At 45.4% G+C, this 11443-nt stretch overlaps 1 protein-coding gene, 1 long non-coding RNA gene and 2 other non-coding genes across 8 annotated transcripts in view; 1 reads left to right on the plus strand and 3 right to left on the minus strand.

Moving 5' to 3' along the window:
- EPB41L4A (erythrocyte membrane protein band 4.1 like 4A) overlaps positions 1-8534 on the plus strand; it is a 199015-nt gene extending 190481 nt beyond the window's left edge. For all 3 annotated transcript variants that reach the window (XM_029053855.2, XM_029053856.2, XM_029053854.2), the window contains 5 exons: positions 5357-5404; positions 5791-5859; positions 6590-6700; positions 7538-7619; positions 7835-8534. In XM_029053855.2, coding sequence (XP_028909688.1) covers positions 5357-5404; positions 5791-5859; positions 6590-6700; positions 7538-7619; positions 7835-7963 — 439 coding nt within the window. In that variant the 3' untranslated portion in view covers positions 7964-8534. The remainder of the gene's footprint in view (positions 1-5356; positions 5405-5790; positions 5860-6589; positions 6701-7537; positions 7620-7834) is intronic.
- LOC103171386 lies at positions 1472-10818 on the minus strand. 3 transcript variants are annotated; one of them, XR_003755666.2, is made up of 6 exons: positions 10094-10818; positions 9406-9455; positions 5645-5843; positions 5198-5348; positions 2342-2469; positions 1472-1933 (listed from the first exon to the last, which is right to left on the minus strand). It is a non-coding gene; the product is annotated as an uncharacterized LOC103171386 (long non-coding RNA). The 3 variants fall into 3 exon arrangements; XR_003755665.2 differs by lacking the exon at positions 5198-5348 and adding an exon at positions 8534-8607 and having other exon boundaries at positions 10094-10611; XR_003755664.2 differs by lacking the exon at positions 5198-5348 and having other exon boundaries at positions 10094-10598.
- Positions 9753-9886, minus strand: LOC114807736. The gene has a single exon (XR_003755811.1). It is a non-coding gene; the product is annotated as a small nucleolar RNA SNORA13 (small nucleolar RNA).
- Positions 10226-10357, minus strand: LOC114807735. Its single transcript, XR_003755810.1, has one exon. It is a non-coding gene; the product is annotated as a small nucleolar RNA SNORA13 (small nucleolar RNA).
- Positions 10819-11443: the final 625 nt, after the last annotated feature.

Here is an 11443-nt window from a genome sequence, read left to right on the forward strand (position 1 = left end):
AGAGAGGAAGGCTGATGGTGGGAGGTGGAGAATTGGGGTGGATCCAGACAGAAAGGATGCTATTGAATGAAACAAAACCACTGCCCTCCATGCCTCTGTATACCAGAACCCTTAGGGTGTGAGGGGAAAAATAATATAACCAAATAGGTTATCCTTTATGTTGACAGGTATTCATCCTGAGACACTTATATTCCTTTTAGGCTAGAAGATTTATAAGTGCTGTCAGGTATATTTCTTGTCACTATTGTCAGTTTTTAATCTCATAAAGCTTTCATAATTGAAATCAATTTTGTGGAAATCTCTTGCCACACATGCTTTTTTACTTTCACTTCATCACCATTTTGGAAAGAATAATTTTGTACCATAATGATAATAATAATAACGGTATTATTAACCTGATTAGCCTAACTTGTATCTACCCCCAGCACTTAGAACACTGCTTGGCACATAGTAAATGCTTAATAAGTACCATAATTGGTATCATTATTATTATTTGTTAAGCATTTACTGTGTGCCAAGCACTCTTCTAAGTGCTGGGGTAGACACAAGATAATCAGGTCAGAAACAGTCCCTGTCCCACATGATGAGGGATTTTGCTTAAGTCTGCTTTTTTTCCTTATCCTCTTAGAGAAATGGGAATTACAAATAAAATTCTGGCAAATCAGAAATGTGAGTTTGAGGTAAAAAGAAACTGCATCTAAAGCTGCCTAACAATTAAAATAATTGGTGTTGTAAGCTGTCCTTAAGGAAAAACTCATTTAGGAATATATTTGACTGGTGAGCTAAAATCAAATGCTCTACCACTGACCAGATGTGACCTTAGCTCCGTTACTTAACCATTCTGGTCTCTGTTTCTTCCTTTGTAAAATAAGGATAATAAAAACTGTCCCTCCCTGCTTTACAGGGTTCCTAAGGAGAATAGCTTGTTGGAAAAGTAAAATGAATGTAAAGCAATAAAGTGCAGTATACCTTTGATTCAATCAATTGTATTTATTGAGCACTTACTGTGTGTAGTGCACTGTACTAAGCGATTGGGAGAGTACAGTATAACAAGAGTTGGTAGACACGTTCCCTGCCCACAACAATAGAGGGCTGAAAAATGGGGTGCAAATCCAAGTGTAAGGGTGACACAGAAGGGAGTGGGAGCAGAGGAAATGAGGCCTCTTGGAGATGTGTTTTAATAAGGCTTTGAAGGTGGGGAGCGTGGTGGTCTGTAGGATATGAAGAGGGGAAGGTGTTCCAGGCCAGAGAGGATCACCCTCCTTCTTAGACTGTGAGCCCCATGTGCGACAGGACTGTGTCTGACCTGATTAACTTGTATCTACCCCGGCGCTTAGAACAGTGTTTGGCTCATAGTAAGTGCTTAACAAATACTGTGATTATTATTGTCATTATTATTACCCTTTTCAGCGATTTGGGGATGGGAATGATGTGGTGGAAGCTATGCTTGAGGGAAATGATTACCAGATTGTTCTGAATTATGCATATCCAGGTTATTTTATTAGCTACAAATGTATCGTGTTTTATATGGTCCCCGCCCTCCTCTCCTTTACTTGTACTCTTGTATTCCTATAAACAGTGTGTGGAAAAACAGCCACTGGGAATCATGTGCCCATTCTTTCTCTCTAAACAACAAAAAACAAGATCTTGATTATTGTTATTCCTGTGACGCTTATTAAGCCCCCACAATGAGTTAAGGGAGTTGAGTGGGAGGAATCCCTTTCCGGAGAAAGCACTGTTGAAATGTGAGGCTCGCATTCCAGGTCGCAATGTCTAAAACTGTGTGGTTCTCTATTGAATACTGAGAGCCCCACCCAGGATCCTCATTGCATAACAGCCACACACAGGTGCTGTTCTTCGGGTTCCAACCATCGGGAGAAAGGCCTGCTTTCCGGTGGGTGCTGTTTTCCAGGAGGGTATCTCTTTGGACTGCCTGAGGAAAGAGGAGAATATTAGTGTATTTGTGTTGCGTACAGGAGATGGCAGAGGCGCCCTCTGGTGAGAAGACATAGCCCTTGCGACACAGGCAGGCTGTTTCCCTTTTCTGTTTTCCCCACGGCTGCTCCCCCATTTTGGGATGATGGGATTAAACACAGACCGGAGGGAGCCTCTGGCACCTCAAGATGGGCCTCAGCAGAGAGGGCCACTGAAGTTGAGCACCAGTTCCCAGCCCTGTCAAGGACCCACACTGGGACTCAGGTGGGCCCGGCTACCCTGCGACTCCAGGGCCTCAGTTTTCAGTTGGTCAAAAGGAGAGAGGGTTAGGGAAACGGCTGGAAAGCCATCTTGGGCTCCCTAGAGGGAGATGCTTTGGCAACCTAGACTCTCATTAATAACATACCTTATAGCGCATCTCTTTCGAGGAACTGAAAAATAGTAACAGTACTGTACGGAGGTTTTAGTATTTAGTGGTTTTATTTTTCCAAAGCATTTTCCCGACCGTGATCTCATTTTATCTTCACAGCAAACCTATGAGGTAGGGAAACACAGGTATTATCATAGTTTACCCATGGTCACACCACAGGTCAGTGACAGAGTACGGAACAGAACCCGTGGCTCGACTCCCAGCCCTCTTTCTAGAAAATAGTGCTGCCTCCTTTGGGGCTAATGAAATGCAAGGAGGGCAAGCAGGCAAGTAAAAATTGAAAAAGTGATGCTTGACTGTAGATTGTTTGATATAAAGATAGTTGCGAGGGCAGCCACCCGGGCCTGTGTTGGAGCCCCCTAAATGGCTGCAGATAGCAGCCGTCCCTCAGAGAACAGCAGGGGCAGTGGGTAGTTGGTTTGGGGTTGGAGGACGGCCTGGTTGGTACTGTCTCTACAGCTGAGAGCCAGGGAAACTGAGGGAACTTTCCTCCTTCCAACTCCTCCTAACCCTTCCGTGGTATTTCCCCCATGCATCTTGGCTCTTCTGACATCATGAGCCTCCGCTAGACTGTAAACTCGGAGGGCAGGGATCGTGTCTACCAACTCTGTTGTACTCACACAAGGACTTAGTACAGCGCACACAGTAAGCAATCAGTAGTATTTATTGAGTACCTACTGTGTGCAGAGCACTGTACAAAGCACTCGGGAGAGGGTTCGGCAGTGACAAAGATGAGATTGAGTTATGGCGTGAGTGAGTGTGCTGGGTTGTAGTAGGAGATCAGTGAGGGAAGGCAGGATGGGGCAAGGAGGTTAAGTACTTTAAAGTCACTGGTAAGGAGTTTCTGTTTGATGCAGAGGTGAATGGGCAAATAATAAATACCATCGATTAATTGATTAAAATGGGGGCAGGCCCTTCCATGAAAAAGTTGACTTTCTATATGGATGTTTCAGGTTGGGAGTCTGGGGAGCATTTAAAGGACACAGTAAAGTAACATTTTATGAGACTCTGTTGGGATTGCCGATCAATCATCAAACTTCATAGCTTTGAGAGTGGGAAAATTAGCCCTCATGGTCACTCACCCAATTTCTGGGAAACTGAACAACAGGGGGTGAGGTAGGGAAGAGGCGGTTTGGTGTGGGGGATTGAAAGAGTTTTTGAATAATGTATTGGATCATGCGTTTCTCTTTATGGCATCGTCTTTGATCCTGGGCTTGGATGGTCTGACCCAGTAATGATGTTGCTTCTGTTCATGTGTTTTGATTCAAAGCACAGCTGTATATGTGTTGTGGGTGGGGAGTGGGTGGGGGAAGGGGAATGTTATAGCAATAGTAAATGCGGAAGGCTCCAAGCTCTGATTGCATAGGATTTTTTCTATGGGTACCAATAAAGCACATCAGCTCTTCTAAAGAACCCTTTTTTCAAACTAAGAATGGTCATTAAAATTGCACAGCTGTTTAAATCAAAAAAATGTTACTGAGCATCAAATCATGAATTCACAGATTATTAATGGGTGCAGATGCAGGCATAAAAATGTCATATTCCTTATTAGCATTGGAGGGAGTTGAAGTTTGTAAAACACAGGTGGTCTACAAATTGACAGAAATTTGCATCCGATTTCCTTAGCTTTGTCCCTTGCCTGAGAACTCTCCAAATATTTGCCACTCAGTTGTACTGAAATAGGAATAATCTGGGGATACAGGTATTTCAGAAGAGTAATTCCTAGATAGTCATAAAATGAATTGTTTAGTAAAAACTGCCTGATAATCAATGGCATCTAAGTGCCCACTGTACCCAGAGCTCTGTACTTAGACCCCGTGGAGAGTTGTAGAGGAAGAACCAGATAGGGTTTCTCGTCCTAGAGCTTATGAATTCTTCTCAGTTGCAGATATAGGTGAAATCTCGAAATAAGGAGCAGTCCTTGAGGGCGAAAATCAGCTGTAACAGGGCCTACATATATAATACAATCACATGGCCCATTGTTAAGACAGCTCTACAGTCCTGTCTTCCAAGGCTTTGAGCCAACAATTGGCTCAGGACTGGGAAATTTCAGTTCAAAGTGGCTTCCAGGAAGTCACACTTTTTGCCCCACACTTAAGGCTCAGCGCTATTTCCCTGCTGGGGGCGGGGAAAAATTGGGCTGCAGCAAAAGCAGTGTATTTCTAATTTGATTCCCATTCTACCTGGCTGTCCAGACAAGCCCCTTGAACCAGCCAGGAAACTTGGCAGGGAGTAGGGTGGGTGAATAATAATAGTGGCATTTGTTAAGCGCTCAATATGTGCCTGGTGCTGATCTAAGCATTGGGATGGATACAAGCAAATCGGATTGGACACAGTGCCTGACCCACATGCGGCTCACAGTCTCAATCCCCATTTTATAGATGAGGAAACTGAGGCACAGAGAAGCAAAGTGACTTGCCCAAACTCATGCAGCTGCCAAGTGGCGGAGCCTAGAACCCTGGTCCTTCTGACTCCCAGGCCCATGCTCTATCCACTAGGCCACGCTGCTTCTTGCTAAAGGAGTCCGGGGGTAAACAGAGGCTAGCTCTCTGGCAGGTAGGTTTAGGATAATTTTTATAAAACAAAAAAGCCCCACCTCTGCCAATTTATCACAAGATTACTCAATCCTGCTGATAGCCAGTTTAAGCGTGGTTCATTTCCCCTTCGATACAACTCATCCTCATTTTTATTATAGTTTCACCCATAACAGTCTGTAGTGATGGGATCTAGACCGTAAGCTCGTTATGGGCAGGGAATGTGTCTGCTAACTCTATGGTACTCTTCCAAGCACTTAGTAGAGTGCTCTGCACAGAGTAAGTGTTCAGTATATACCATTGACTGATGGGAATGAAGTATCTGGTATCCTCCCCCAGCTTGGACACTTCAGTAATCATTTGGCATCACCACTTTATCCGGGCTTCCGATGAAGCGCTCAACAATGGTGCTTTAGGTGAAATCTGTGAAGTTGAATCTTGTTTTCTGTCTTTAAAGGAGAAGCCCGGATATCCAAGCAAAGGAAGAGTTATGGAAACACATTCAGTGAGTATTGTTATTAAAACAGATTATAAAGTACAATCCCAGAGTATGGGGTGAAACATGCAAGCACAAATATAAATCAGGTTACCCTCTTGATACAATGCTTGGTATTTATAAAACCTCCACAACCTGCCGTAGCTGTACGAAATCCTGATTCAGAGACAGGGAGGTGCAGGGAGGATGGTGGGGCCAGTGTCTCTTCCAAGTAAAGTGCCTAAATAGTGAGTGTCTGCTGGTACTTACTTTAATATGGCCAACATGTCACATATGTAACTCCACACTGAGCCAGTGGTGGGGAGAAACCAAGTTGGAATTCTCAGCAGGAGCAATTGGCTTATTTCCTGGCCCATGTCATCACCAATACCCAGGCCTTGTCCATTCCTTTCTAGGAAGGAACTTGTGGATCCATCGGGCCTCTCGGAAGAACAACTGAAAGAGATTCCTTATACCAAAATAGAGTAAGTTTATCACCTATTGCAAATCCTTTTTTCCCTCTCCCGAGCAGGATGCTGAAAATTCTTGCTAATTTGAACTTTGGATCTGAAGAGTGAAGAGAGACGTATATGAAGTGTCCTTGTTTTTCTAGCAAGCCCCTCCCCTTGTTAGAAAACTGGATTGTTTTTTTTCCCTCAACTCCTAGAACTATCAGTCAGCAGTCCTGATGCCTTCAGGAAGTTCCACTTCACCCTCAGCTATTAGGAAGGGGCAGAACCAATCCCTGCCCCTTTTTTCATTGAATGTAAAACTTATCAGACTTGACTAGGTTCACTGCCAGATCATTGCCCATGGGCATCAAGCATGTATTAGAGGCTGTCGACTTAGATCAGCTCCAGCTCCCCCAACCCCCCAAAATGCAAAGTCTTTTGCAATTGTTTTCCCCTAATTTTTTCCAGCTATAAAATGTGCTATGTTCTGTGTTAATCTCTTCTTGGCTTGGCCCCACTAGCCAACAAAGCTGAACTGACACTGGAATGTTCTCCTGACTTGCAAGCCTTGTGACCACAAATTTCTACAAGTGAACAAAGACCCAGCAACAGGGACTGAGATCAGAGTAGCTGTCCAAAATTCAACCCGACAGCTCCAGCATGCCCATCTTGGGAGACTTCTCCTGGAAACAAGTTTTTCTGTCCTGACCCCTGGATCAGGATATCCCAGATCTTGTTTGACTCATTTTTATTGCTTGTTTAGGACTCAAGGAGACCCAATCCGCATCAGGCACTCTCACTCCCCGCGAAGCTACCGCCAGTATCGCCGGTCCCAGTGTTCTGATGGGGAGAGATCCGTTCTATCTGAAGTGAAGTAAGTCACTAGACCCAAGTTGTGTTGTTTTTCCCACTTCCCTGCCCTCAGGCTAGCCAGAGTTAGAAACCCCATCTACCCTGGGAACAAAGAGTCTGGAGACCCAAGGTGGTGGTGTGGTATTTGTTACAGGCTTACTATGTACCAGAAACAAGCTAATCGGGTTGGACAGTCTAAAAACCCCATTTTTCAACTGAGGTAACTAGGAAGTGAAGTGACTTGCTCAAGGTCTCACAGCAGATAAATGGTGGAACAGGGATTAGAAACTAATTCTTTTTGATTTCCAGGCCTGTGCGCTATTCAGGGCAGGGAATGTGTTCATTTATTGTTCTGTACTCTCCCAAGTGCTTAGTACAGTGCTCTGCACACAGTAAGTGCTCAATAAACACGATTGAACGAAAGGTCATGGTCAGCAGCAGCTGTCAAGTCAGAATGGTGTCTTTTTGAGTGCTTACTGGTGTGCAGAGTCCTGTATTTAGCAGATATGATCCCTGCCCAGAAGCTGTTTTCTGTAGGGAGGGTTAAAGAGTTTGGGAAGTTCTCAGGCTCTACAACCACCTCCAAGTTTCTGCTTGGGTACCACCATTCTGTGATGTTGAAGCGGGTAGCGAGACTGAATAAAGGAAGTGAAAACACACAGAACGGGAGGGAAACTGGCAAACGAGCCCAAGAGGGAAGGAGTCAGTTTGGCAAGACTACAAGGCCAGTCTTTCTGTGAGTCATTGCCTGAGGTTTAGCTTAGCCAATCGATTGACTCTCAATTTGAAATTCAGACCTACCGCAGCTATGCCTCCTTGTCCCCCCAACTTAGGATCTTACCATGCCTTTCTTCCACAGTGCAAAAACTGACCTTGTGCCTCCTCTCCCTGTGACTCGCTCTGCAGATGCTCAGTGTGCCAATGCGCCTACCTCTCATCAGGTTAGTGAGTGGCGAGCCAGGGCTATGGCTACTTTACCCGCCAGCCACTCAGGCTCTGGCGAGCTGCCCATCGGTTCAAATCTCTAGAAGAGCTTTCTTCTGGAATTCCCAAAGTGTAACATTTCCTCATTACGGCTTTGACGATGTCATGGCCAACGGCTAAACTGGATGTAGGGCGCATGTTTCAGCAGATTAATGTCCTTTTCTCATTTTAGAGAAGAAATGGGTCTAAAGACAGCCTGATAGAAGAAAAATCTCAAACGTCTACAACCACACTGGATGGGAAACACAGTGCTAAGACAATAAAAACTGTACAAGTACCCCGCCTCAAGATAGAGACTTGACTCCTGTGATAGACGCCACGATTCCTTTGAAACTGTGAATTATGTAACAAATCAAGTGTCAAAAGAGTCTGATAAGTATCAGTCATGAATTTCCTCTCGATATTTAAAAACTGCAGTGTGTTTTCCCCCCAGATAGGCACCAGTTGCTTGAAATTGGCAGTGTTGATGTCCATCAACTTGGTGCTACCATACTGGAATCTTCAGGTTTGACTTTGAATATTGCCTTGAATGTCCTGTGTCCATTGGCAGTTAGTGCTTCAGAGAAGTGTAACCCCACCACCCCCAGACCGCAACTGGTGACCTCGACATCAGGGTGGGAAAGGACCCTTCCTGCCTCCAGCTGGTGCTCAGCCCCTGCCTGCTGCTTGAGGACAGATGGGAACCTCCTGTCATTCGCACTAGATGTTCTTGTTCCTATAAATGTTAAAAAATTCTCTTAAAAAAATCTACCTTATGGCAGTGCATTCTGCAGATCATTTACAAATGTCGTAAAGAAAGTTTTTTTAAATGTGTTGCCTTTTAATTTCAAGTGCCCTTGTCTTGTGTTTGATAAAGGTAAAAATGACTCACAGCTGGTTGCTGCTTGGCTTTTTCCCCCCATCCCCACCTCGGAATCTGTGGGACTGTTGGGCATTCAGCTTCTACTGAAAAAGCAAAAGGGACCAATAATGCTCTAAATAGCTTCGTTTTGAAAGAAAAAAGTTTATTGAGTGCTTACAATGTGCACAGCACTGTACAAGGGAGACACTATGTAGTGTGGGGTGACTATCAAGGGTAAAAAGGCGCAGAGCCAAGTTGCATGAGTGATAGAAGGGGGAGGGAAAAGCATGGGGAAAGCCTTTGGAACTAGATGTGATTTTAATAGGGACAACTTTTTAGAATAATCCATGTAAGTAGAGTGAAGCATGGACCAGAGAAAAGGCAGGGAGGTCAAGACAGGATTGGATTAAGAATTTGGATTAACATGGTAGCAGTTTAGAGGAAAGGACAGATTTAAAGCAATGCTGGGAATCATCTGCATAAAGACAGATGGCAGTTGAAACCACAGGGGCAAATGAGTTCTCTAAGGGAGTGGGTGTAGATGAAGTAGGAAAGGTGACCCAGAACTGAGCCTTGAGAGACTCCCATTGGTAGAGGGAGGCAGGAGCTAGTTAAAGAGACTGAGAAGCAGTTAGTATCAGTTGGATGTTTCAAAAAGGGGGTGGTCTTGTGTTGAAAGCAGCTGAGAAGTCAAGGATTAGGGTGGCAGAGGCAGTTGGATATGGCAAGGTCAGTGGTCACTGATGGCAGGAAAAAATCCAATGCATAGAAAGGGAAACAGACCCTTCACTTAAAGCACTACCCCTTCCAGAAAACCACCCCTACCTACAAAGGCCACCAAGTCCTAAAAGATACCTCACTCTTTCCCCATACTCTACTGGGGGGAAGCATAACACACCTACCAATGTGGCTATAAGTTCTTGCAGATCTCTTCACAGGAGTTGATCAGATCCTAGAGAGAAAAGCAGATATTCAGTTTGAGCAGTTTAGCATTCCTAACCATTTCCTGAATTATCCAGTTGTGCTAAGGGAAACAGCCCTCCACCTCCTCCATTCTTCCCCCCCCCTCTTTGCACTCCAAAGCTGGGGTCCCATGACACAAATAAGCCCAGCCTTTGGGAATCAGCAGGGGGCTGGACCAAATCTAGATGATAGTGGAAATGCATAGCCACAGGGAGGAGCCATTTTCAGAGTTCCCTTGGGGACTCTGGATAACTATTTCAGCGATAAACTATCTACACAAGCAGCAGGATGTCCCTCAAAAGCAGCAAAAGAAGAAAGGAAGTAACTCCTAAAAACCCAACATGCTGCAGAGTGTATAATTTATGCCTCTTTTGACACCCCAGTCATTACCGTAACAAATGAATGGGCAACACAAAGGCAGATTAATAACCAATCTATCAATGGTTGATAATGCATCGAGTACAGTACTAAGCACTTTACACAATGAAATCCCAAAGGCTCTGTGGCTTTTCAACCAAACCGACAAAGCACCCACGTAAATAAAGGCTATTTTTCCCCTTGTACACCCAGAGCCTGCACAAATCCCACCCAGAACGACGTCCCTGGAGAAAAAACCACAGCACCTACCTTAAGTACGCCTTCACCATTCTGTCCATCTTCCATAACTAGAAAGATAAATGAGTAAGCCTTATTTTGCTAATCAAATCTAACCATAGCCACGTGGGGCAGCTTTGTGTCCAGCGCCCCACACCTGCCATGCCATGTTCCTGTGCAGCAAGTACACCACAGGAATAGAATCCAGTGAAAATAGGGCTGCCACGGATTTGATTTGCGCCTTTTTTGACACCACATTCACTAGCAGCCAAAAGTGAACGGGCAACACAAAAGGCAAATAACGCGCGGGTGCTAGGTGGGTTGGCACAGGTTACGAATCGCATCGGGGGCTGCCACTCGGGAGAGAGAAATGACTCCTCTGTGCCTCAGTTTCCTCGACCGCAAAAGGGGGATTCAGTGCCCGTTCTGTTTCCACCGAGTCCGACCTGATTGGTCTGTACAGTGCCTACCACGTAATAAGCGCTTAATGAATGCCATAAAACACGGAGAAGTCCCAGGGATTTAAGGGCATTAGTTAAGCGTTTACTATGTGTGGGGAACAGTACTGAGCGCTGGGTATATCCAAGTTAAGTTGGACAGAGATCCTGTCCCACGTGGGGCCCCGTTTTAAGCCCCCTGTTACAGATGTAATAACAGGAATGGAAGTAAAACAACTAAATAATCCAGCCAAACGCTGGGGTAGACAGAAGGTAATCGCGTTGGACAGTGTCTCTACCCCGCACGGGGATCACAGTTTAAGTAGGAGGGAGCAGCATTTAATCCCCACTTTACAGATGTGGTAACTGCGGCACAGAGAAGTCATGCGACTTGCCCAAGGTCACACAGTAGACACTGGCAGGGCCTAGGTCCTCTAACCCCCAGGCCCGTGCTCTTCTCTCCAGACCACGCTGCTTCTCAGAGCTGCAGCTGCAACTTCTCGGAAACTCGGCTGACTTCCGCAAGTCTAAGATTGACCGTAATTGGACGCCTAGCTAGCTACCCCACAGTAGTAGCGAGAAGTAGTAGGGGGTTATGGCTAGGGGAAGCAGCGTGGCTCAGTGGAAAGAGCCTGGGCTTGGGAGGCAGAGGTCACGGGTTCGACTCCCGGCTCTGCCACTTGTCAGCTGTGTGACTGTGGGCAAGTCACTTCACTTCTCTGGGCCTCAGTGACCTCATCTGGAAAATGGGGATTAACTGCGAGCCTCACGTGGGACGACCTGATTACCCAGCGCTTAGAACAGTGCTCTGCACATAGTAAGCTTTTAACAAATACCAACATTATTATTAGAGCCCGGGCCCGCGAGTCAAAAGGACTGCGTTCTAATCCCGACTCTGCCGACAAATCACTGCACTGGGCCTCGGTTCCCTCATCTATAAAACGGG

The sequence above is a fragment of the Ornithorhynchus anatinus genome, chromosome X3, assembly GCF_004115215.2.
Source record: "Ornithorhynchus anatinus isolate Pmale09 chromosome X3, mOrnAna1.pri.v4, whole genome shotgun sequence".
Lineage (NCBI taxonomy): Eukaryota > Metazoa > Chordata > Mammalia > Monotremata > Ornithorhynchidae > Ornithorhynchus > Ornithorhynchus anatinus.